Source organism: Crinia signifera, chromosome 4 (assembly GCF_055691185.1).
Source record: "Crinia signifera chromosome 4, ASM5569118v1, whole genome shotgun sequence".
NCBI lineage: Eukaryota > Metazoa > Chordata > Amphibia > Anura > Myobatrachidae > Crinia > Crinia signifera.
This window is the reverse complement of record NC_139220.1, coordinates 335,870,482-335,897,805: the sequence shown is the minus strand read 5'-3', so window position 1 is coordinate 335,897,805 and position 27,324 is coordinate 335,870,482. Positions and strand designations below refer to the sequence as shown.

The 27,324-nt window shown below is 46.7% G+C and overlaps 1 protein-coding gene across 3 annotated transcripts; it reads left to right on the top strand.

The window, feature by feature from the left end:
* Positions 1 to 27,324, top strand: LOC146076033 (insulin receptor substrate 1-like). 3 transcript variants are annotated; one of them, XM_083185803.1, is made up of 5 exons: positions 1 to 151; positions 840 to 2,591; positions 14,595 to 14,884; positions 15,043 to 16,966; positions 25,547 to 27,324. In XM_083185803.1, exons 2-5 carry the CDS (start codon positions 2,267 to 2,269, stop codon positions 25,552 to 25,554), a joined length of 2,547 nt encoding a protein of 848 aa, XP_083041929.1. In that variant the 5' UTR covers positions 1 to 151; positions 840 to 2,266; the 3' UTR covers positions 25,555 to 27,324. The 3 variants fall into 3 exon arrangements, with proteins under 3 accessions (XP_083041929.1, XP_083041930.1, XP_083041932.1); XM_083185804.1 differs by lacking the exon at positions 1 to 151 and adding an exon at positions 201 to 339; XM_083185806.1 differs by lacking the exons at positions 1 to 151; positions 840 to 2,591 and adding an exon at positions 13,505 to 13,832.

Genomic DNA, 27,324 nt, shown 5'->3' with positions numbered 1-27,324 from the left:
TCTCTCTCCCCCCCCCACCCCCCCCAGACACACATGCAATGTCCCTGACGGGCACCTGAGAATGCTGCAATAGAGGCTGGGGGCTGCTCCCCCTGCACTGTGCCCCCAGCAGCCCGTCTGTACAGCAGGAGCAGCATGCAGTGCTAACCAGGTATTTCCTCCCCCAGAATAAGGTCCCCCAGCCAGCTCGTGTGCCAACCTGCAGGGGGGGGTAGGGGGGGAGCACATGGCAGCTAGTCTAGTGACTGGTGATCCAGTGCAAAGGACAGGGTGATTGCAACATCTGTAAGCACAGAGCCCTCCAGACCCTGCTGCCTGCGGAACCATGGTCACCCCGGGGTGAGTTGTGCACACACAGTGGGTGTCTGGGAGGTGAGTGGGAAGAGGCCTGGGCACGCTGAGCTGTCCGCTGTATGCTGCAGCTGCAGCCGTCTCCCTGCTAGGCACCGTCACACATTGCAAACTTTGCATTTTCCCTGCTGCCAAAATTCTGTGCAATATTTATATTCCCAGCCCTGACCATCGCGACTGCAAATTTTATGTTCTGTTCCTTTTCTGTGTTTTCCTTGTGGCTTTTTTTATTGCGTTCGCTGCATTTTTATATTTTTTGCAGTCTAGAATATAGATTATATATTGATTTTATTTTTATTTTTGTCGGTGCTTAAGGTACGATTGTAGTTTGCGAATACAGGGGCCGTATACCTGTAGCGGGAGAGTATTGCCGTATACTATACAGATTTGCGCGGCGGCGTACCTGCACATGGCGCTACTGTCCTAGCATGCAGGATTTCTGTGTCCCCAGTGCCTGATGCCATACTAACCTCTCTGTTCTCCCTCAGGTGGATGACCCCCCCACACACACACATAAGCTGCCAGTCACCGTGTAAAGCGTTTTATTCTTTCCCTTCAGTATTTCCAAAGATGACCTAAGTCCATCGCTATCTACAAGTACTTTATGAGTCCGGTTTGTGTGCCCAGAGACACGAGAGGGGTCTATGGAAATAACCGTGAATGCTGTCTCCCTGTGTAGGTCCTGTACCGTAGACCGCACAGCCGGTAACGGCTTACCGGATTCCCCGCCAATAAGGGGGGGGCATTATTATTTGCACGTAAAATATCCACGTTTTACCTTTTAGTTCTGCTGCCCGTCAGACGGAGTTCAATGCATTGCAAATGCCGTTTTATTTTATATGACACCATCCCCCTATGGGAGTTTTAATCCGCAAACGATAAAATAAGACGTCCAGTTGGTAAATTGAAACCATCTGTGGGAACGCCGGCGGATCTGGAAGACCACATTGATCGTGTCCCTCAGGCTACACAGGGGGCGATTTTTCCTGGGATACAACTGGAAAAAAAGGAAAAGATCCGACCGAGTTGACAGTGCCCATTGTTAAGCAGAATCTCACCGCACTCGCCGGCATTGCGCAATCTCTTTCGCAGCAACATCCAACCTGGTTAACGTGCGCCCTCGGGGCACGAAGCTATTGCAGTTTTTGTTTGGTATTTTTGGCACGTTTTAATTTTTTTTTTTTTTCTGGGCATAAAATAGTCCCAATTTCTTGACGAACTCTGGGTTCAGGGGTGTGTTGGCGCAACGGTCCAGGGTGCCCTAACCCCTGTGCCTATTGCCGTGAACGGCTCCAAGGTAAATTGCACAGATAAGGTGCAGTCAGGGTTTTTTTTTTTTTGGTGTGGCTGAAAAAAACGCCACCTTAGCACTTTTTTTTTTCTGTTTTCCGAGAGGTTTAACCTTGGAAGGTAAAAAAATAAAAAAAAAAAGAGAGACATTTGGAGATGACGGGGTCAGACACTTTAGCATAATACTCGAATTCCGGAGGAGAGACGAGACGGCATGTTTGGTGCTACTGGAACATAAGAAGCATTTACCCAGCTGCGAAGAGGCAAAAGAACATTTAGTAATAGGAGATTGTGCCAGCGTGAACACATGGCCTGAAGCACACAATCTGGGCGATAAGGGACCTAGCTGGAGATTACTCAATGTATGTAAAAGTTTCCCCGGAGAAATTAAAGACCTTTAACTTGTTGTTTACAGTCTATGGAAGACTAATTTGATACTGATGATACATATGTAGCACTTTTGCCTATTTAATGCAACATTGGCGCAGGTTTCTCCTAGTGGGACAAACCAGCGCAGAGCTCGATGGTGGACGGTAACAATCCCAGAGCTATTTGGGGGTCTCCTGTTTACGCGCAAGTGGCCTTGGTCCTCTACGCGGACGGCTGAAAAGGGTCACGCGCGGATATGGACGACGTAAAGAAGTCCGGATATCTGCGGAAGCAGAAATCTATGCGGAGGAGGTACTTCGTCCTCCGCTCCCCCGGACCCCGCGGCCCAGCACGACTGGAGTACTACGAGAACGAGAAGAAGTTCCGTCTGGCGGAGGGGTCCGGGGGTCCTCGCGGGGCGGTGGTGCTGGAGGAGGCGTTTGGCGTGAATAAGAGGGCGGATGCTAAGAAGAGGCACCTGCTGGTGATGTACACGCGTGACGGGGGTCTCTGCGTCTCTGCGGAGGGAGAAGAGGAGCAGGAAGCCTGGTATCAGGCCATCCTGGAGCTACAGTCACAGGGTAATAACTGCTGCACACGATGGGGAACGTCTATTTACTCCTGTATGTGTACAGAGCTTATCTCCCCTACTGACATCTACCACATGGCACCTGCTACATGTTATCTGCTCACTGTGTACTGGGCTGTGTGTATATATGGCATGGTGTAGTAGTGTCTGTACTGGGCTGTGTGTGTATATGGCATGGTGTAGTAGTGTCTGTACTGGGCTGTGTGTGTATATGGCATGGTGTAGTAGTGTATGTACTGGGCTGTGTGTGTATATATGGCATGGTGTAGTAGTGTATGTACTGGGCTGTGTGTGTATATATGGCATGGTGTAGTAGTGTCTGTACTGGGCTGTGTGTATATATGGCATGGTGTAGTAGTGTCTGTACTGGGCTGTGTGTATATATGGCATGGTGTAGTAGTGTATGTACTGGGCTGTGTGTGTATATATGGCATGGTGTAGTAGTGTATGTACTGGGCTGTGTGTATATATGGCATGGTGTAGTAGTGTATGTACTGGGCTGTGTGTATATATGGCATGGTGTAGTAGTGTATGTAAAGGGCTGTGTGTGTATATATGGCATGGTGTAGTAGTGTACTGGGCTTTGTGTATATACAGATGGGTCTGTTCCCATCTTTGCAGGGGATGGCGCTGGCGTCGCCAGCCGCCATCCCCCGCCAGCGCCATGGCGATCGTGAGAAGGGGACGCGCGCGCACGAGAGGCGCGCGCGCCCCCTTCCGACGGCGCTTCCAAACGTTTCCCCGGGTCCCCGCCGGCTTGCCGGCGGTAACCCGGGGTCCCCGCCGCCTGCCCGCATCCCCCCTAACCCCCCCCTAACCCCGTCCGTCTCCCTGAGGCGGAGACGGACAGGGTTTCCGCCACGCTAGCGACGGAGACTGAGACGCGCGTGCGTCTCAGTCTCCTCGCTGGCGGGTCGCCAGCGCGTACGTTCTGGCGACCCGCCAGCAAGGATGTGCATAGGCACATACTGTATGGCATGGTGTAGTAGTGTATGTACTGGGCTGTGTGTGTGTATATGGCATGGTGTAGTAGTGTATGTACTGGGCTGTGTGTATATATGGCATGGTGTAGTAGTGTATGTACTGGGCTGTGTGTGTATATATGGCATGGTGTAGTAGTGTACTGGGCTTTGTGTATATATGGCATGGTGTAGTAGTGTATGTACTAGGCTGTGTGTGTGTATATGGCATGGTGTAGTAGTGTATGTACTGGGCTGTGTGTATATATGGCATGGTGTAGTAGTGTCTGTACTGGGCTGTGTGTGTATATGGCATGGTGTAGTAGTGTATGTACTGGGCTGTGTGTGTATATATGGCATGGTGTAGTAGTGTACTGGGCTGTGTGTGTATATGGCATGGTGTAGTAGTGTCTGTACTGGGCTGTGTGTATATATGGCATGGTGTAGTAGTGTCTGTACTGGGCTGTGTGTGTATATGGCATGGTGTAGTAGTGTACAGTATGTACCGGGGTGTGTGTGTATATGGCATGGTGTAGTAGTGTACTGGGCTCTGTGTATATATGGCATGGTGTAGTAGTGTCTGTACTGTGCTGTGTGTATATATATCATGGTGTAGTAGTGTATGTACTGGGCTGTGTGTGTGTATATATGGCATGGTGTAGTAGTGTCTATACTGGGCTGTGTGTATATATGGCATGGTGTAGTAGTGTCTGTACTGGGCTGTGTGTGTATATATGGCATGGTGTAGTAGTGTACTGGGCTGTGTGTATATATGGCATGGTGTAGTAGTGTATGTACTGGGCTGTGTGTGTATATGGCATGGTGTAGTAGTGTACTGGGCTGTGTGTATATATGGCATGGTGTAGTAGTGTATGTACTGGGCTGTGTGTGTATATATGGCATGGTGTAGTAGTGTCTGTACTGGGCTGTGTGTGTATATATGGCATGGTGTAGTAGTGTCTGTACTGGGCTGTGTGTATACATGGCATGGTGTAGTAGTGTATGTACTGGGCTGTGTCTGTATATATGACATGGTGTCGTAGTGTATCTACTGGGCTGTGTGTATATGGCATGGTGTAGTAGTGTCTGTGTGTGTGTGTATATGGCATGGTGTAGTAGTGTCTGTACTGGGCTGTGTGTATATGGCATGGTGTAGTAGTGTCTGTACTGGGCTGTGTGTGTGTATATGGCATGGTGTAGTAGTGTCTGTACTGGGCTGTGTGTATATGGCATGGTGTAGTAGTGTCTGTACTGGGCTGTGTGTGTGTATATGGCATGGTGTAGTAGTGTCTGTACTGGGCCAGAAAATGGCCGCCCCCATACAGCAGACAGTTTCAGAGAACTGTGTGCTATATGGGGGCGGCCATTTTGTGGTGGTCCTCAGCAGAAGAACGGAGCCGCCGGGACCAGCGCGATAGGTAAGTCTGCGGGGGATTGAGGGGGGTTTAACTATAGCACCGCAGCCCCCGGCGCCCCCACATGCACAGCGCCCCCCCGTGGTGGCGGGGGCTGCGGTGCTATAGTTACACCCCTGACTGGGCTGTGTGTGTATATGGCATGGTGTAGTAGTGTCTGTACTGGGCTGTGTGTGTATATATGGCATGGTGTAGTAGTGTCTGTACTGGGCTGTGTGTGTATATGGCATGGTGTAGTAGTGTCTGTACTGGGCTGTGTGTGTATATGGCATGGTGTAGTAGTGTATGTACTGGGCTGTGTGTATATATGGCATGGTGTAGTAGTGTCTGTACTGGGCTGTGTGTGTATATATGGCATGGTGTAGTAGTGTATGTACTGGGCTGTGTATATATGGCATGGTGTAGTAGTGTCTGTACTGGGCTGTGTGTGTATATATGGCATGGTGTAGTAGTGTATGTACTGGGCTGTGTATATATGGCATGGTGTAGTAGTGTATGTACTGGGCTGTGTGTGTATATATGGCATGGTGTAGTAGTCTATGTACTGGGCTGTGTGTGTATATGGCATGGTGTAGTAGTGTCTGTACTGGGCTGTGTGTGTATATATGGCATGGTGTAGTAGTGTCTGTACTGGGCTGTGTGTGTATATATGGCATGGTGTAGTAGTGTCTATACTGGGCTGTGTGTGTATATATGGCATGGTGTAGTAGTGTATGTACTGGGCTGTGTGTATATATGGCATGGTGTAGTAGTGTACTGGGCTGTGTGTATATATGGCATGGTGTAGTAATGTATGTACTGGGCTGTGTGTGTATATGGCATGGTGTAGTAGTGTCTGTACTGGGCTGTGTGTGTATTTATGGCATGGTGTAGTAGTGTACTGGGCTGTGTGTATATATGGCATGGTGTAGTAGTGTATGTACTGGGCTGTGTGTGTATATGGCATGGTGTAGTAGTGTATGTACTGGGCTGTGTGTGTATATATGGCATGGTGTAGTAGTGTCTGTACTGGGCTGTGTGTATATATGGCATGGTGTAGTAGTGTCTGTACTGGGCTGTGTGTGTGTATATATGGCATGGTGTAGTAGTGTCTGTACTGGGCTGTGTGTATATATGGCATGGTGTAGTAGTGTATGTACTGGGCTGTGTGTGTATATATAGCATGGTGTAGTAGTGTCCATACTGGGCTGTGTGTGTATATATGGCATGGTGTAGTAGTGTATGTACTGGGCTGTGTGTGTGTATATATGGCATGGTGTAGTAGTGTCTGTACTGGGCTGTGTATATATGGCATGCTGTAGTAGTGTATGTACTGGGCTGTGTGTGTGTGTACTGTATATGGCATGGTGTGGTAGTGTATGTACTGGACTGTGTGTGTATATATGGCATGGTGTAGTAGTATCTGTACTGGGCTGTGTATATATGGCATGGTGTAGTAGTGTATGTACTGGGCTGTGTGTATATATGGCATGGTGTAGTAGTGTATGTACTGGGCTGTGTGTATATATGGCATGGTGTAGTAATGTATGTACTGGGCTGTGTGTGTATATGACATGGTGTAGTAGTGTCTGTACTGGGCTGTGTATATATGGCATGCTGTAGTAGTGTATGTACTGGGCTGTGTGTGTGTACTGTATATGGCATGGTGTGGTAGTGTATGTACTGGACTGTGTGTGTATATATGGCATGGTGTAGTAGTATCTGTACTGGGCTGTGTATATATGGCATGGTGTAGTAGTGTATGTACTGGGCTGTGTGTATATATGGCATGGTGTAGTAGTGTATGTACTGGGCTGTGTGTGTATATATGGCATGGTGTAGTAGTGTCTGTACTGTATATGGCATGGTGTAGTAGTGTCTGTACTGGGGTGTGTGTGTGTGTGTGTGTGTGTGTGTGTGTACTGTATATATGGCAGGGTGTGGTAGTGTCTGTACTGGGCTGTGTGTGTATATGGCATGGTGTAGTAGTGTCCGTACTGGGCTGTGTGTATATACATGGCATGGTGTAGTAGTGTATGTACTGGGCTGTGTGTGTATACATGGCATGGTGTAGTAGTGTATGTACTGGGCTGTGTGTATATATGACATGGTGTCGTAGTGTATGTACTGGGCTGTGTGTATATGGCATGGTGTAGTAGTGTATGTACTGGGCTGTGTGTATATGGCATGGTGTAGTAGTGTCTGTACTGGGCTGTGTGTGTATATATGGCATGGTGTAGTAGTGTCTGTACTGGGCTGTGTGTGTATATGGCATGGTGTAGTAGTGTCTGTACTGGGCTGTGTGTGTATATGGCATGGTGTAGTAGTGTCTGTACTGGGCTGTGTGTATATGACATGGTGTAGTAGTGTATGTACTGGGCTGTGTGTGTATATGGCATGGTGTAGTAGTGTATGTACTGGGCTGTGTGTGTATATATGGCATGGTGTAGTAGTGTCTGTACTGTATATGGCATGGTGTAGTAGTGTCTGTACTGGGCTGTGTGTGTGTGTGTGTGTGTGTGTATATGGCAGGGTGTGGTAGTGTCTGTACTGGGCTGTGTGTGTATATGGCATGGTGTAGTAGTGTCTGTACTGGGCTGTGTGTGTGTATATATGGCATGGTGTAGTAGTGTATGTACTGGGCTGTGTGTATATATGGCAGGGTGTAGTTGTGTATGTACTGGGCTGTGTGTGTATATATGGCATGGTGTAGTAGTGTATGTACTGGGCTGTGTGTATATGACATGGTGTAGTAGTGTATGTACTGGGCTGTGTGTGTATATGGCATGGTGTAGTAGTGTATGTACTGGGCTGTGTGTATATGGCATGGTGTAGTAGTGTCTGTACTGGGCTGTGTGTGTATATATGGCATGGTGTAGTAGTGTATGTACTGGGCTGTGTGTATATATGGCATGGTGTAGTAGTGTCTGTACTGGGCTGTGTGTGTATATGGCATGGTGTAGTAGTGTCTGTACTGGGCTGTGTGTGTATATATGGCATGGTGTAGTAGTGTCTATATTGGGCTGTGTGTATATATATGGCATGGTGTAGTAGTGTATGTACTGGGCTGTGTGTGTATATATGGCATGGTGTAGTAGTGTCTGTACTGTATATGGCATGGTGTAGTAGTGTCTGTACTGGGCTGTGTGTGTGTGTGTGTGTGTGTGTGTGTGTGTATATGGCAGGGTGTGGTAGTGTATGTACTGGGCTGTGTGTGTATATATGGCATGGTGTAGTAGTGGTTGTACTGGGCTGTGTGTGTGTGTGTGTGTGTGTGTGTGTGTATATATATGGCATGGTGTAGTAGTATCTATACTGGGCTGTGTGTATATAATGCATTGTGTAGTAGTATCTGTACTGGGCTGTGTGTGTATATATGACATGGTGTAGTAGTGTATGTACTGGGCTGTGTGTATATATGGCATGGTGTAGTAGTGTATGTACTGGGCTGTGTGTGTATATATGGCAGGGTGAAGTAGTGTCTGTACTGGGCTGTGTGTATATATATGGCATGGTGTAGTGGTGTCTGTACTAGGCTGTGTGTGTATATATATGGCATGGTGTAGTAGTGTATGTACTGGGCTGTGTGTAATATATATATGGCATGGTGTAGTAGTGTATGTACTGGGCTGTGTGTATATATGGCATGGTGTAGTAGTGTATGTACTGGGCTGTGTGTGTATATGGCATGGTGTAGTAGTGTCTGTACTGGGCTGTGTGTATATATGGCATGGTGTAGTAGTGTCTGTACTGGGCTGTGTGTATATATGGCATGGTGTAGTAGTGTATGTACTGGGCTGTGTGTATATATGGCATGGTGTAGTAGTGTATGTACTGGGCTTTGTGTGTAAATATGGCATGGTGTAGTAGTGTATGTACTGGGCTCTGTGTGTATATATGGCATGGTGTAGTAGTGTATGTACTGGGCTGTGTGTGTATATATGTATATATGGCATGGTGTAGTAGTGTATGTACTGGTCTGTGTGTGTATACATGGCATGGTGTAGTAGTGTATGTACTGGGCTGTGTGTGTATATATGACATGGTATCGTAGTGTATGTACTGGGATGTGTATATGGCATGGTGTAGTAGTGTATGTACTGGGCTGTGTGTATATGGCATGGTGTAGTAGTGTCTGTACTGGGCTGTGTGTGTATATATGGCATGGTGTAGTAGTGTCTGTACTGGGCTGTGTGTGTATATGGCATGGTGTAGTAGTGTATGTACTGGGCTGTGTGTATATGGCATGGTGTAGTAGTGTCTGTACTGGGCTGTGTGTGTATATATGGCATGGTGTAGTAGTGTCTGTACTGCGCTGTGTGTATATATGGCATGGTGTAGTAGTGTCTGTACTGGGCTGTGTGTGTATATGGCATGGTGTTGTAGTGTCTGTACTGGGCTGTGTGTATATATATGGCATGGTGTAGTAGTGTATGTACTGGGCTGTGTGTGTATATATGGCATGGTGTAGTAGTGTATGTACAGGGCTGTGTGTATATATGGCATGGTGTAGTAGTGTATGTACTGGGCTGTGTGTATATATGGCATGGTGTAGTAGTGTATGTACTGGGATGTGTAAATGGCATGGTGTAGTAGTGTCTGTACTGGGCTGTGTGTATATATGGCATGGTGTAGTAGTGTCTGTACTGGGCTGTGTGTATATATGGCATGGTGTAGTAGTGTCTGTACTGGGCTGTGTGTGTGTATATGGCATGGTGTAGTAGTGTATGTACTGGGCTGTGTGTATTTATGGCAGGGTGTAGTAGTGTCTGTACTGGGCTGTGTGTGTATATGGCATGGTGTAGTAGTGTATGTACTGGGCTGTGTGTATATGGCATGGTGTAGTAGTGTCTGTACTGGGCTGTGTGTGTATATATGGCATGGTGTAGTAGTGTCTGTACTGGGCTGTGTGTATATATGGCATGGTGTAGTAGTGTCTGTACTGGGCTATGTGTGTATATGGCATGGTGTAGTAGTGTCTGTACTGGGCTATGTGTGTATATGGCATGGTGTAGTAGTGTCTGTACTGGGCTGTGTGTATATATGGCATGGTGTAGTAGTGTATGTATTGGGCTGTGTGTGTATATGGCATGGTGTAGAAATGTCTGTACTGGGCTGTGTGTATATATGACATGGTGTAGTAGTTTCTGTACTGGGCTGTGTGTATATATGGCATGGTGTAGTAGTGTATGTACAGGGCTGTGTGTGTGTATATATGGCATGGTGTAGTGGTGTCTGTACCGGGCTGTGTGTATATATGGCATGGTGTAGTAGTGTATGTACTGGGCTGTGTGTGTATATATGGCATGGTGTAGTGGTGTCTGTACTGGGCTGTGTGTGTATATATGGCATGGTGTAGTGGTGTATGTACTGGGCTGTGTGTATATATGGCATTGTGTAGTGGTGTCTTTACTGGGCTGTGTGTGTATATATGGCATGGTGTAGTAGTGTCTGTACTGGGCTGTGTGTATATGGCATGGTGTAGTAGTGTCTGTACTGGGCTGTGTGTATATATGGCATGGTGTAGTAGTGTCTGTACTGGGCTGTGTGTATATATGGCATGGTGTAGTAGTGTATGTACTGGGCTGTGTGTATATATGGCATGGTGTAGTAGTGTATGTACTGGGCTTTGTGTGTAAATATGGCATGGTGTAGTAGTGTATGTACTGGGCTCTGTGTGTATATATGGCATGGTGTAGTAGTGTATGTACTGGGCTGTGTGTGTATATATGTATATATGGCATGGTGTAGTAGTGTATGTACTGGGCTGTGTGTGTATACATGGCATGGTGTAGTAGTGTATGTACTGGGCTGTGTGTGTATATATGACATGGTATCGTAGTGTATGTACTGAAATGTGTATATGGCATGGTGTAGTAGTGTATGTACTTGGCTGTGTGTATATGGCATGGTGTAGTAGTGTCTGTACTGGGCTGTGTGTGTATATATGGCATGGTGAAGTAGTGTCTGTACTGGGCTGTGTGTGTATATGGCATGGTGTAGTAGTGTATGTACTGGGCTGTGTGTATATGGCATGGTGTAGTAGTGTCTGTACTGGGCTGTGTGTGTATATATGGCATGGTGTAGTAGTGTCTGTACTGGGCTGTGTGTATATATGGCATGGTGTAGTAGTGTCTGTACTGGGCTGTGTGTGTATATGGCATGGTGTAGTAGTGTCTGTACTGGGCTGTGTGTGTATATATGGCATGGTGTAGTAGTGTCTGTACTGGGCTGTGTGTATATATATGGCATGGTGTAGTAGTGTATGTAGTGGGCTGTGTGTGTATATGGCATGGTGTAGTAGTGTATGTACAGGGCTGTGTGTATATATGGCATGGTGTAGTAGTGTATGTACTGGGCTGTGTGTATATATGGCATGGTGTAGTAGTGTATGTACTGGGATGTGTAAATGGCATGGTGTAGTAGTGTCTGTACTGGGCTGTGTGTATATATGGCATGGTGTAGTAGTGTCTGTACTGGGCTGTGTGTATATATGGCATGGTGTAGTAGTGTCTGTACTGGGCTGTGTGTGTGTATATGGCATGGTGTAGTAGTGTATGTACTGGGCTGTGTGTATATATGGCAGGGTGTAGTAGTGTCTGTACTGGGCTGTGTGTGTATATGGCATGGTGTAGTAGTGTATGTACTGGGCTGTGTGTATATATGGCAGGGTGTAGTAGTGTCTGTACTGGGCTGTGTGTGTATATGGCATGGTGTAGTAGTGTCTGTACTGGGCTGTGTGTATATATGGCATGGTGTAGTAGTGTCTGTACTGGGCTATGTGTGTATATATGGCATGGTGTAGTAGTGTATGTACTGGGCTGTGTGTATATATGGCATGGTGTAGTAGTGTATGTACTGGGCTGTGTGTGTATATGGCATGGTGTAGAAATGTCTGTACTGGGCTGTGTGTATATATGACATGGTGTAGTAGTGTATGTACTGGGCTGTGTGTGTGTATATATGGCATGGTGTAGTGGTGTCTGTACCGGGCTGTGTGTATATATGACATGGTGTAGTAGTGTCTGTACTGGGCTGTGTGTGTGTATATATGGCATGGTGTAGTAGTGTATGTACTGGGCTGTGTGTGTATATATAGCATGGTGTAGTAGTGTCTGTACTGGGCTGTGTGTGTATATATGGCATGGTGTAGAAGTGTCTGTACTGGGCTGTGTGTGTATATATGGCATGGTGTAGTAGTGTATGTACTGGGCTGTGTGTGTATATATGGCAGGGTGTAGTAGTGTATGTACTGGGCTGTGTGTGTATATATGGCATGGTGTCGTAGTGTCTGTACTGGGCTGTGTGTATATGTGGCATGGTGTAGTAGTGTCTGTACTGGGCTGTGTGTGTATATATAGCATGGTGTAGTAGTGTATGTACTGGGCTGTGTGTATATATGGCATGGTGTAGTAGTGTCTGTACTGGGCTGTGTGTGTATATATGGCATGGTGTAGTAGAGTCTGTACTGGGCTGCGTGTGTATATGGCATGGTGTAGAAGTGTATGTACTGGGCTGTGTGTATATATATGGCATGGTGTAGTAGTGTCTGTACTGGGCTGTGTGTGTATATATGGCATGGTGTAGTAGTGTATGTACTGGGCTGTGTGTGTATATGGCATGGTGTAGTAGTGTATGTACTGGGCTGTGTGTGTATATAAGGCATGGTGTAGTAGTGTATGTACTGGGCTGTGTGTGTATATGGCATGGTGTAGTAGTGTCTGTACTGGGCTGTGTGTGTATATATGGCATGGTGTAGCAGTGTATGTACTGGGCTGTGTGTATATATGGCATGGTGTAGTAGTGTATGTACTGGGCTGTGTGTGTATATATGGCATGGTGTAGTGGTGTCTGTACTGGGCTGTGTGTATATATGGCATGGTGTAGTAGTGTATGTACTGGGCTGTGTGTATATGGCATGGTGTAGAAGTGTATGTACTGGGCTGTTTGTATATATATGGCATGGTGTAGAAGTGTATGTACTGGGCTGTGTGTGTATATATGGCATGGTGTAGAAGTGTCTGTACTTGGCTGTGTGTGTATATATGGCAGGGTGTAGTAGTGTATGTCCTGGGCTGTGTGTGTATATATGGCATGGTGTAGTAGTGTATGTACTGGGCTGTGTGTGTATATATGGCATGGTGTAGTAGTGTATGTACTGGGCTGTGTGTGTATATGGCATGGTGTAGTAGTGTATGTACTGGGCTGTGTGTATATATGGCATGGTGTAGTAGTGTATGTACTGGGCTGTGTGTATATATGGCATGGTGTAGTAGTGTCTGTACTGGGCTGTGTGTGTATATATAGGCATGGTGTAGCAGTGTATGTACTGGGCTGTGTGTGTATATGGCATGGTGCAGTACTGTATGTACTGGGCTGTGTATATATGGCATGGTGCAGTACTGTATGTACTGGGCTGTGTGTATATGGCATGGTGTAGAAGTGTCTGTACTGGGCTGTGTCTGCACACACCTTTTTGGAGCATCCAGTAGTTGCAGAGTAGGTGTAATTTCCCTCCCTAGCCAGCAGGTGGTGCCTGTGGTCACAGTGATACGTGTCCTGCGTGGCCGCCTTTGGTAAAAGTATACATATAGATAATGCAGGGTTACATTATGTGGGTAATAGGTTATTCATATTTCCATTCCGCCCCACCCCTCTCTCCATCGCTGGGACTGTGCACACATTACACATTCTCGGCAGTCCTCTCACCCGTCTGTCCCGTGTCAGGAACGTGGCGTGTGCGTGTGTCTACAGAGATATACTGTTTCTTACATGTACTTCCATTTCTGCATCCCTCTCCTGAAAAGCTGACACTTTTTTTGCTAGGCCCAAAAGCCTGACTTCCAGTTGCCACAGTAACTGAACCTGCTTGCAGCAAAGGTGCGTTTCCATGGTAATTCTGGCGTCATCTGTCTTGTTTTTCCTGCAGAACGTCACACCTTAACCCCCCTCCTCAATGTCCTACAGTTTGCTTTGTTTAACCCCTGTCTCGCCATGGCAGTGGTACATTTTCCCATGCCAGACGCCATGTTGGTTGCTTGCAGATTTGATGCTGCATAATGAAGGGCAGCTGCAGATGGAAGGTAGTTTCTGGAGGATTGGCAAGGTCGGGCGTCCATGATGAAGTTGGGTGGACAGCTGATGAACTTCACATTCATGGATTTCCTGCGCATGAGATACTCTGGGTAGACCTAGTGGAGCGATGTTCTGTAGGAGAAGTGATAAATGTGATCTTCTTATATTAGTTGTAGAAGATACCATGGTTAGGAGACAATCAGGCAGGTCCCTAGGGGCTGTGCTTGACCCTTGAAAAGGGAAGAGATATGGGCAGGGTCAAGAACCTTGGAGAAGGTGAAGGGTTTTTGGTCAGAGTGTTAGAAGGTCGGAGGGAAGTGTAGGGGGAGACTTTGGGCAGGAGGTCTGGAGAAGGGTTTTGGCCAGTCAGGCCTCTCGGAGAGCGAGTCGGGGAAAACGATTCTGGATGGTTTTGAGAATTTGAAGGATTTTGGCCAGGTATCATCCCTTGGAGGGGGAAGAGGTTAGAACTCTCATTACAAAAGTGCCCTCAGGACATTTGTGTCAGTATGTGGGAAGATTCATACTTACACGTATAATGAACTTATTTCCTCTTCTGCTTCACAGCACGTTCCCTGTCCTCTTCCACTGACGATGCCACCTGGCCCGGCCCAGCCTTCCGCGAGGTCTGGCAAGTGAGCCTGCGTCCTCGGGGTTTGGGACAAACCCGCAATCTGTCTGGGGTGTACCGGCTTTGTCTGACCGAGCGTACCATGAGCCTCCTGCGCCTTCGCTCCGACACCCCATCTGTTACCCTCCAACTCATGAACGTCCGGCGCTGTGGCCATTCGGACAACTATTTTTTTGTGGAGGTGGGACGGTCTGCAGTAACGGGCCCCGGAGAGCTGTGGATGCAGGTAAGGTGCAGAGAAGTATGGGTGCAGTTCATACAGGCTTGGCCACCTCTAGTAACTGTACCGGACTTGCCGGTCAGCTGCCATTTCCCTTCTGCTCTACACTTTGGCTTGGTCCATTACATCCTTGCCCTTGATTAAATGTTTACATTTTGTCCTAGGTTGAAGATTCTGTTGTTGCCCAAAACATGCACGAGACCATTCTGGAAGCCATGAAGTCTCTAAGTGAGGAATTTCGCCCGCGGACTAAGAGCCAGTCACTTTCCTCTACACCCATCACTGTCCCATCTAGACGTCATATGCCGAACCCACCACCCCCCAGCCAAGTTGGCTTGTCTCGGCGCTCCAGAACTGAGGTTACGATGGACAGCTCACCAGCTCCCAAACCTCACTCCCTACCCAGGGACCACAGTCCACGTTCTCCTGAAGAGGGTGAAGAAAAGCGTCTACGCGTGGAAGCCAACCAGCCCTCTGTTGACTATGGCTCCGCCTCTTCAGATGAGTACGGCTCAAGTCCTTGCCTTTTTGAGCCTCCGAACTTTCTTCCGCCATCTCCTATATCCGGGGAAACCAATTACATCTCCATGGGACATGTTGGTAGAAGACCTCAGTCACTAGATCTTGTATCTGCATTCGTTGGACCTCATGAGGAGGAAGACCGAAAAGCAGTAAAATTAGAACAGGGAGATAATTATGCAATGATGGGGAAATCCGAGCAACGCCAAGAAGCCGGCTACATGCCCATGCTGCCAGGCAGCCGGTCTTCTCAAGACTACATGCCCATGACTCCTAACAGCATCTCCCCTCCGGCACCTATTGAAATGGCCAGCTACGTCATGATGTCACCAATTGGAAGCTACTCCCCAGATGCGGAAAGGACAAGTTGGCCACTATCCGGTGAGGTGTCTGTGGGCAGTGCAGACAGTCAGGCTTCGGATTACATGAACATGTGGCCCTTGAGCCGCTCTGCTTCTAGCACCCCGCCGCCGCCAGACAATTCTCTGTCATCCATTTATGGCACCACAAGGATCCCAGCCTCCTACCGCTCACTTCCCCGTTCTTACAAAATTGACCCAGCCCATCCTTCTCATAACTCTTGTTCCTCATCCTCTGACAGCCTGGAAGACGCCAGCAGTGGAAGGTATCGCAGGCCCCTCAGCGTTTCTATGGATGCATGGAGGGCGAACACGTTGCCTGGAAACTACCGCAGGCCTCCTAGTCCGGGGGAGTATGTGAGCATCCACTTCAGGGCCAAACAGGAAAAGACAACCAGAAAGAAAGCGGACGTTCCCCAAGCAGAATATATACCCATGGATACACAGAACCATCCGGTTTCTAACGGAGACTACACCAAGATGAGTTTTGAACCAGAGACTTTGGGTTCTCACGTAAAAATGCCAGCTGGACATATAGTTGAGAAGACCTCAAAAGCCATCATTACAGAGAGTGTGTTTGGCCACTTGCCACTAGTGGAACCAAAGTGTAGGACAGCTACTGAGATGGTGCAATGGCCGTTACCAGCCATAGAGAAGTCTCTGAAGTCCTCAGAAGATGATGATGATTATTTTTGGCCCATTGTTGCACCAGATAAGATGTTTCGGCCCATAACACCTGCAGAAAGTCTGTTGTCTGCCGGTGCCAAGATGCCAGCTGAGCCCTTGCCAGAAAATACGTTCAGTCATGTGGAGAAGACAGTGATAGGAAAGGCTTCTCCTGAGGACATGGAACTGAGGGGTCTTCTTGCTGCCGTGACTGGCTGTAGTCTGGTGAAAGGGGCGGACCGTGCAAAGCTCACTAGAAGCGACCTTCCGGGCAGAATGAGACACTACTCTGATCATCTCTCCAATCCAATCAGCTCCTGTAACGGAACCCGAGTTCCAGTAGCAGAGTCCGGTCTAAATTACATAGATTTGGATCTTGCTAAAGATATAGGAGCTACACCCCCCATCACCACACTGGTGGGGAACACTGTGACGCAGCCAATGAGGACTGGGAGCGTGGGTGCCAGTCCCAGCATTAACACCTATGCCAGTATTGACTTCCAGATGTCTGGAGAGCTCAGGAGGGGCAGCAGAGACGGAACAGGTATGTCAGGGTGCACGCAGGAATAGCAGAGAGATTCAGGATGGAGGAGTAGGGAGGTACAGGACAGGATGGAGGTGTAGTGACAGAGCTGTGTGTGTGGAGACAGTACAGGTAAAGTAGAGAGATACAGGACAGGATGAAGGTGTAGTGACAGAGCTGTGTGTGTGTGGGGGGGGGGGGGGTCAGTAGAGGAATAGTAGAGATACAGGACAGGATAGAGGTGTGGGGACAGTACAGGAATAGTAGAGATACAGGAGGGAGGTGTAGTGACAGAGCTGTGTGTGTGGGGTCAGTACAGGAATAGTAGAGAGATACAGGACAGGATGGAGGTGTAGTGACAGAGATGTGTGTGTGTGTGTGTGTACAGTACAGGAATAGTAGAGATACAGGACAGGATGGAGGTGTAGTGACAGAGCTGTGTGTGTGAGGTAAGTACAGGAATAGCAGAGAGATACAGGACAGGATAGAGGTGTAGTGACAGAGCTGTGTGTGAGGTCAGTACAGGAATAGTAGAGAGATACAGGACAGGATGGAGGTGTAGTGACAGAGCTGTGTGTGTGGAGACAGTACAGGAATAGTAGAGATACAGGACAGGATGGAGGTGTAGTGACAGAGCTGTGTGTGTGTGGAGACAGTACAGGAATAGTAGAGAGATACAGGACAGGATGGAGGTGTAGTGACAGAGCTGTGTGTGTGTGGTCAGTACAGGAATAGTAGAGAGATACAGGACAGGATGGAGGTGTAGTGACAGAGCTGTGTGTGTGTGTGTGGGGGGGGGGGGGTCAGTAGAGGAATAGTAGAGATACAGGACAGGATTGAGGTGTAGTGACAGAGCTGTGTGTGTGAGGTCAGTACAGGAATAGTAGAGATACAGGAGGGAGGTGTAGTGACAGAGCTGTGTGTGTGAGGTCAGTACAGGAATAGCAGAGAGATACAGGACAGGATGGAGGTGTAGTGATAGTACAGGAATAGAAGTGTGACAGCACCAGATGTTGTAATAGTATAGGAATAGTAGTGAGACAGCACTGGGTGGAGATTTAGTGGTATACAGGAATAGTTGAGGTAGAGGACAGGATGGGTTTGTGGTGATAGTACAGGGTGACAGCATCTGGTGTAGTGTTAGTACAGGAATAGCAGGGGGAGAGGTCAGGATGGAGGTGTAATGATAGTACAGGAATGGCAGTTGACAGCACCGGGTGTAGTGTTAGTACAGGAATTAGATCCTGTCCTCTTACACTTCTATTCCTGAATTATCACTACACCTGGTGCTGTCACACTACTATTCCTGTACTATCACTACACTCGGAGCTGTCACACTACTTTTCCTGCGCTATCACTACACCCAGAGCTGTCACACTGTATTCCTATACTATCGCTACACCTAGAGCTGTCACACTACTATTCCTGTACTATCGCTACGACTAGAGCTGTCACACTACTATTCCTGTACTATCGCTACACCTAGAGCTGTCACACTACTATTCCTGTACTATCGCTACACCCGGAGCTGTCACACTATTGTTACATAGTTACATAGTAGGTAAGGCTGAAAAAAGACTTGCGTCCATCTAGTTCAACCTGGTATAGATATCCATTGCTGATTTGGTAGGTTCTGGTATTTTACAGACAAATTATATTTCTTATTTGTACCCATGGATGTTTTTCTCCAGTAAATGTTTGTCTAACTTTGCCTTGAACGCATTTAATGAGCCAGCCATAACCACCTCTCTGGGAAGAGAGTTCCAGAGTTTGACTGTTCTGACCGTAAAGAAATTCTTTCTACTAGCTGAATGAAATCTTTTTTCTTCTAATCTATACTCATGCCCTCGCGTCCTAGATTCCTTTCTAGTAGAAAATAGGGTGTGTGACAGTTCCTTATATTGGCCCTTGATATACTTGTACATGTTGAGCATGTTCCTCTTAAACGTCTCTTTTCTAATGTAAATAGTCTCAAATTGCTTAATCTCTCCCCGTAGCTTAAATTCTCCATTCCCCTAATAAGCTTTGTTGCACGCCTTTGGACTTTTTCTAATTCTATGATGTCCTTTTTATAGTGTGGGGCCCAGAACTGTACTCCGTACTCTAGGTGAGGTCTCACCAATGCTTTATACAGTGGCACAATTACCCTTGAGTCCCTAGTTTCCATTCCCCTCTTAATACATGCCAGAATTTTGTTGGCCTTTTTTGTAGCTACATTACAATGGGCACTACATCCTAGATTGCTGTCTATTTGGACTCCTAGATCCTTTTCAAGTATGGAATTACCCAGTTCCTCTCCGCTAAGGTTGTAACTTGCACACTGGTTGTGTCTCCCAAGGTGCATAACCTTACATTTATCTACATTAAACCTCATCTTCCATTTTTTTGCCCACTCATCTAGAATTGCAAGATCATTTTGAAGCATGGTGACATCTTCTGGTGATTTGATGACTTTGCTAAGTTTTGTATCGTCCGCAAAGATGGATACATTGCTGAGTAACCCTATCCCAATATCGTTACTAAAAATGTTAAACAAAATGGGCCCCAAAACCGAACCCTGGGGCACTCCACTTAGTACCGGTATCATATCTGATACGGCACCATTCACAACCACTCTTTGTTCTCTATTACATAGCCAATTCCCTACCCATCTGCAGATATTTTCACCCAATCCTAGGTTCTCCATTTTATTAATCAATCTCTTGTGTGGGACAGTATCAAATGCTTTAGCGAAATCTAGGAAAATCACATCTACAGCATTTCCATTATCGAGGTTTTTGCTAACCTCTTCATAGAACCCTAGTAGATTAGTTTGGCATGAACGATTTTTCACGAACCCATGTTGGTTAGTACTGAGTAGACGGTGATGATCTAAATATTCCTGGATACCATCCCTTAAAAATCCTTCAAATAGTTTACCCACAATTGATGTTAAACTAACGGGTCTGTAATTAGCGGGATCTTCCTTTTTTCCTTTTTTGAATATTGGCACTACCTCTGCTATTCTCCAATCTTTTGGTACTATACCTGACGATAGTGACTTGCTAAAGATATAATGTAGGGGGGTAGCTAGTTCATCCCTTAATTCCATTAATACCCTCGGATGGATCCCATCTGGCCCTGGTGACTTATTTGTTTTGAGTTTGCTTAGCCTCAGTATTATTTCCTTCGGCGTGAAATCCACAATGAGATCTGGCTTATTTGTCCCGTTTGTGGTAAATGTTCGTTCCACAGTCTGCTCTCCCTTAGTAAATACTGATGAGAAGAACTCATTTAACAGTTTTGCTTTTCCCTTGTCCTCAGTAACACTTTTTCCACTAGTATCAGTTAGTGGGCCTATGTTTTCCTTAATTAAACGTTTACTATTTATGTATTTAAAAAACTTCTTTGGGTTGGTTTTGCTTTCAGTGGCTATGCACTCTTCATATAATATTTTAGCTGCTTTGATTACCCCTTTACAAGTTTTGTTTGATTCTTTGTATTTTGCGAACGCCTCCTCATTCAAGTTATTTTTATAGAATTTAAAGGCTCTGGTTTTATTGTTGATAGCTGACCTTACTTCTTTGTCCAACCATGGTGGCTTTTTTTTGTTGAATTTACCTTTAGTTACTTTAGGAATGTATTCAATAGTTAGTGAATCAAGCACCTTTTTTAGAGTATCCCACATTTCCTCTGCATTTTTTCCCTCCATAACTGTTTCCCACCCAATTCCTGTAAGGGCTTCCCTGAATAATTCAAAGTTCGCTTTTCTGAAGTTTAGTATTTTTGCAGATCCTTTTTGATGTAATTTACTGAAGTTGATTTCCAGTGAAACCATATTGTGATCACTATTCCCTAATTGTTCAATTACTTTTGTGTTTGAAACTAAGTCTGTGTTATTTGTTAATACTAAGTCCAAGAGCGCCTCATCACGAGTTGGAGTTTCTACCGTTTGTGTAATAAACTGGTCTTTAAGTAAGCTTAAGAACCCATTGCTTCTTGCTGATTTACCTGTTTCGTTTTCCCAATCAATGTCGGGTAAATTAAAATCCCCCATAATTAATACCTGACCCTGATTTGATGCTTGTTTGATTTGGTTTAAAAGAAGAGACTCTTCCCTTTCATTTATATTTGGTGGTCTATAGCATACCCCTATTATAAATTTGTTTTTTGGTTTCTTATTATTGTCGGTTATCTCTGCCCACACTGTCTCCGAGTTGTTCCTGTACTATCGCTACATCCAGAGCTGTCACACTACTATTCCTGTGCTATCGCTACACCTGGAGCTGTCACACTGCTATTCCTGTACTATCGCTACACCCGGAGCTGTCACACTACTATTCCTGTACTATCGCTACACCCGGAGCTGTCACACTACTGTTCCTGTACTATCGCTACATCCAGAGCTGTCACACTGCTATTCCTGTACTATCGCTACACCCGGAGCTGTCACACTACTATTGCAGTACTATTGCTACACCTAGAGCTGTCACACTACTATTCCTGTACTATTGCTACACCCGGAGCTGTCACACTACTATTCCTGTACTATCGCTACACCCGGAGCTGTCACACTACTATTCCTGTACTATCGCTACACCCGGAGCTGTCACACTACTATTCCTGTACTATCGCTACACCCGGAGCGGTCACACTACTATTCCTGTACTATCGCTACACCTGGTGCTGTCACACTACTATTCCTGTACTATCACTACACCCGGAGCGGTCACACTGTATTCCTATACTATCGCTACACCTAGAGCTGTCACACTACTTTTCCTGCAATATCACTACACCCGGAGCTGTCACACTGTATTCCTATACTATCGCTACACCTAGAGCTGTCACACTACTATTCCTGTACTATCGCTACACCCGGAGCTGTCACACTATTGTTCCTGTACTATCGCTACACCTAGAGCTGTCACACTACTGTTCCTGTACTATCGCTACACCTGGTGCTGTCACACTACTATTCCTGTACTATCACTACACCCGGAGCTGTCACACTACTTTTCCTGCACTATCACTACACCCGGAGCTGTCACACTACTATTCCTGTACTATCGCTACACCCGGAGCGGTCACACTACTATTCCTGTACTATCGCTACACCTGGTGCTGTCACACTACTATTCCTGTACTATCACTACACCCGGAGCGGTCACACTGTATTCCTATACTATCGCTACACCTAGAGCTGTCACACTACTTTTCCTGCACTATCACTACACCCGGAGCTGTCACACTGTATTCCTATACTATCGCTACACCTAGAGCTGTCACACTACTATTACTGTACTTTCGCTACACCTGGTGCTGTCACACTACTATTCCTGTACTATCACTACACCCGGAGCTGTCACACTACTTTTCCTGCACTATCACTACACCCGGAGCTGTCACACTGTATTCCTATACTATCGCTACACCTAGAGCTGTCACACTACTTTTCCTGCACTATCACTACACCCGGAGCTGTCACACTGTATTCCTATACTATCGCTACACCTAGAGCTGTCACACTGCTATTCCTGTACTATCGCTACACCTAGAGCTGTCACACTACTATTCCTGTACTATCGCTACACCTAGAGCTGTCACACTACTATTCCTGTACTATCGCTACATCCAGAGCTGTCACACTGCTATTCCTGTACTATCGCTACACCCGGAGCTGTCACACTACTATTGCAGTACTATCGCTACACCTGGAGCTGTCACACTACAATTCCTGTACTATCGCTACACCCGGAGCTGTCACACTACTATTCCTGTACTATCGCTACACCCGGAGCGGTCACACTACTATTCCTGTACTATCGCTACACCTGGTGCTGTCACACTACTATTCCTGTACTATCACTACACCCGGAGCTGTCACACTGTATTCCTATACTATCGCTACACCTAGAGCTGTCACACTACTATTCTTGTACTATCGCTACACCCGGAGCTGTCACACTATTGTTCCTGTACTATCGCTACACCCGGAGCTGTCACACTACTATTCTTGTACTATCGCTACATCCAGAGCTGTCACACTGCTATTCCTGTACTATCGCTACACCTAGAGCTGTCACACTACTATTTAAGTACTATCGCTACACCCGGAGCTGTCACACTACTATTCCTGTACTATCGCTACACCTAAAGCTGTCACACTACTATTGCAGTACTATCGCTACACCTAAAGCTGTCACACTACTATTCCTGTACTATCGCACACCCGGAGCTGTCACACTACTATTCCTGTACTATCGCTACACCCAGAGCTGTCACACTACTGTTCCTGTACTATCGCTACATCCAGAGCTGTCACACTGATATTCCTGTACTATCGCTACCCCGGGTGCTGTCACACTATTATTCCTGTACTATCGCTACACCCGGAGCTGTCACACTACTATTCCTGTACTATCGCTACACCCGGAGCTGTCACACTGCTATTCCTGTACTATCACTACACCCGGAGCTGTCAGTCTACTATTCCTGTACTATCGCTACACCGGGTGCTGTCACACTGCTATTCCTGTACTATCGCTACACCCGGAGCTGTCACACTACTATTCCTGTACTATCGCTACACCCGGAGCTGTCACACTACTATTCCTGTACTATCGCTACACCCGTAGCTGTCACACTACTATTCCTGTATGATCACTACACCCATAGCTGTCACACCGCTATTCCTGTACTATCACTACACCCGGAGCTGTCACACTGCTATTACTGTACTATCACTACACCCGGAGCTGTCACACTACTATTCCTGTACTATCGCTACACCGGGTGCTGTCAGAGAGACAGGGCTGGGTTATAGACCTGTATGTAACTACTCCTTTATATCAGGCAAGGGAATGCTCTGTTCAGGGACTTGGCTGGTCATTATGGGGATGTGGGTGAGGCCGTCTCTCCACCTGTCCTGGGCATATAATGCTAGGGGTGTTGGGGATGGTACTGAGGGGTATTATGCTGGGGATAAGGGGTGGGGTGGAGGTGTACTATCACTGTGCATACATTATACCAGTGGTTCCCAACCCTGGTCCTCAAGTACCCCCAACAGTAAATGTTTTGCAGGTCTCCACACAGAATCAGTGACATAATTAGCTACAACTGTGGATCTTTTATAATGTGTCTAAATAATGAGTGCACCTGCTGGGTGATCTGGAAAACATGCACTGTTGGGGGTACTTGAGGACCAGGGTTGGGAACCACTGCATTATACAGTACCTGTATCTACAGTATATGTGTGCGACATAGGGTCATGTGACTGCATGGGGCAGATTTAACCCTTGCCATGTATCTCCATCTCTGTGGTGTGGCAGGATTACATTATAATGACGGTGCTTGGCGCAGTTAGCGGTGATGTAGATACGTGGCGGGATAGTAGTGTGTGCACATGTGGGATCAAATACTGTGTGCATCGTTAAATATTTGCTTGAGCGATCGTGTCTGAATCAGGCCTTATTGTTAGCCGTAGTCCAGTGTCACGCAGGATGTCCCCTCTGGACCGCTTTATGTTATGGCTGTAATTGGGGGTATTCTATATTGGGGTGCAAGCAAGAGTAATGTAACAGCGCCGCCTTGTGGCAAATCATGCTCATCAGTCTGTATGATGCTGGCAGAATGGAGCATAAATGGGATCCTTCTTATATTTCCCCTGGGGCAATGTAAGTGTCTGGGGCAACATTCAAGACCAGCTTTAATGACACATTGTCAAAATGCAGATGTTCAGCTCTTGGGGCCGAACAGCCGGGTTATTTGCCTTCCCACTGTGACCTATCCGTCCTGTCGAGTGGACCTGTACATGTACATGACATCATTTCCCACCCTGACACACAGTGCGATTGGTGATGCTTGGCGGCCATCTTGGGAGAAACATATAGAGCTCCACCTGAAATTGCAGACTGCGCTCTTGTCTCACAGAACACTACTTGTGGAATCCCTACAATCCAGATGCCCCAAGAGCTTACATACTAGGGACATCCTGGGACATCAGGGGCAAGGGGAAGACGTAAGGGGGGTTACGTTTCACCCATCACTTGTCATTCAGCGGCAAAATGTGGACAAGAACCCCTGAGCTGTAACATTCTGTCCTTCATGGCTTGTCGCAACCCCCAGAATATCCTGAGGTCACCCTGCTCCTTTCATCTGTCCGTGTTATTTATGGTGGTAGCAGATGGGATGCAGTCTGAAGAAGGGGGGAGAAAAGTTGGGACAGCTGTTCAAGGGGGCCTCCTGCTGTGTCTGACATAAGAGCTACCCCCTATAGGGGCATCTAAACACGTTTGTACTTCCCAAAACTTTAGCATCGACAACCCCCCCCCCCACCGGCGTAATGCTAATGTATTAATATAATCCCACAATGCAAATCTGCATGATAATAGATTCTGCTCTCCTCACTCCCTTGACAGTTGCTACGAGCAACCTTGTGTCCTTCCAGGCATGCTGGCACTTGTGGTCCCCCTGCTTTATTCCTGTGAAGTGGGATTGGCGCAACACAATGCAACGGTGCATAACCGCGCCTGAAAGAAATACTGCAAAACAAGAATATCGGCGCGGTTACTTAATCATTCCGATGTTCCTAACGGTATTTTCTTCTCTCCTCTTTCCCAGAGTCCTGAGGCGCCTGCCGCAGAGGACCCCGAATCTCCTCCAAACGTCTGAGAGGACCCCGAATCTCCTCCAAACGTCTGAGGGGATAAGAGGACACCACTGCAATCTGGGGTCCGCGTGATATTTCACCATTTGCACTTTCTGCAAGCCCTGCATCCGAAAATTGACCCTAAAGTCACAGGACTGGTCTTTTTATTGTTTAAAAAGTGCCTTTATTCCCCATAGAATGGGATAATTCCTTCTTTCAGCATCTGACAATGTAGGCCTCTAAGCCTAACTCTGGCTGGTCACCGTAGCAATGGGGAGAAAAGATGCAGAATCCATAGTAGCTTGGTCATTTGAGGTAAAGCTATTGTTTATATGTAGCATTTTGGTGCTCCGCAGTGTAGTATGTTTCGGTCGGATTACTCTGACTTTGCTGTGTACGCTTGGCAGAGGCGGCCATTTTGTTGGCCGACGGCAACTAGAGAATTGATTGACTGTCTTTTGAGGAATGTGGGTTTTGCCGGTGCAAAAATGGCGGCCTTCGCTATGCGCGTGTATGTGTATGTGTATGTGTGTGTACGTGTGTGTTGGTGACGGGGCAGATATTATGTGTGAACGCTCAAGCAGGATTTAGCGTAGGGTATAGCCATAGTTCAGTCGGCCACTGACGTCTGTGTCATGTCGACACATCAGGGCCCAGAGGTACGAAATAAACCTAAGAAAGGTAGTCATAGACATAATTGTGCCAAAACTACACGGCGGCTGCTGGCCTCACAGTGCCGGTGGATGAGGGGAGTCGTAGATGACCCGGAAATGGAATTTAAAGTGCATTTGTTTTACCAAAACTGGCCTTTTACAATATAACCTCCGCTTCGGCTAATAACCATTTTATTTCTGGTACTTTTACTGGGATATGAACTGTATCCGCCGCTTGCACGAGGTGGAGGCAGCCATTTTGTGGCCTGGATGACTCTTCGTAGGATAACCAGGAAATGGAGGCTGAGGTGCTTTCTCATTTGTCGTGATGTCCCGGGCAAGGCCTTGGGGCTTGATGCTTGATCCAGCCACCAAAATGGCCGCCTCCCATGCGCAAAGGGTACGGTAACACTAAGTGTCTTGTGTCAGACGTCTGGATCTGTTTTAGGTCAATTTAAAAAAAAATTTGAAACCAAAAACAAATAGAAAACAATGTATAGCTGTTTATGGAAATTACGTAATATATATAGAGTATGATATAAAAGTATTATGGTTTGAGAAACCTTTATTAAACTATGGAATTAATTATCTGGGTGCTAGAACGCCCTCTATAAAAAAATAAAATAAAAAAAGGGACGGGATTGTCGCGGCAAGCATCCGAGTTGCCGTGGTGATCCTGAGCCATTGATCATGAGGGATACTTTGACGGGTGAGAATAAAATTAATATTTACGCCAGAGTCTCCTTCGTCAAACCTAGGCAGGCCGAAGCCTGGATAATAATGTTGCTAAATCTAAAAATAGTATTTAATACGTTCGAGTACGAGCTGGACTTCCCCTCCCCCACCCCCATATATTTTGGGTAAATGGAACATTCCAAATGCTAATGGGGGGAGGGGCTGTTACAGACAAGAATCTGAGCCAATGGGAATGTTCCCATGCCATAAGTACGTTTGGTCTGTGAACGAGCTCTGAGGGGAGTTCAACCCTTCATGGGACGCTCACAAAATGGCCACTACCACCGGTATTTGGGCCCTGAGTAGAGGGAGATATATATTGTATAAGCTATGTGTATAAATAAAGTGTTTGATCGCCTTTA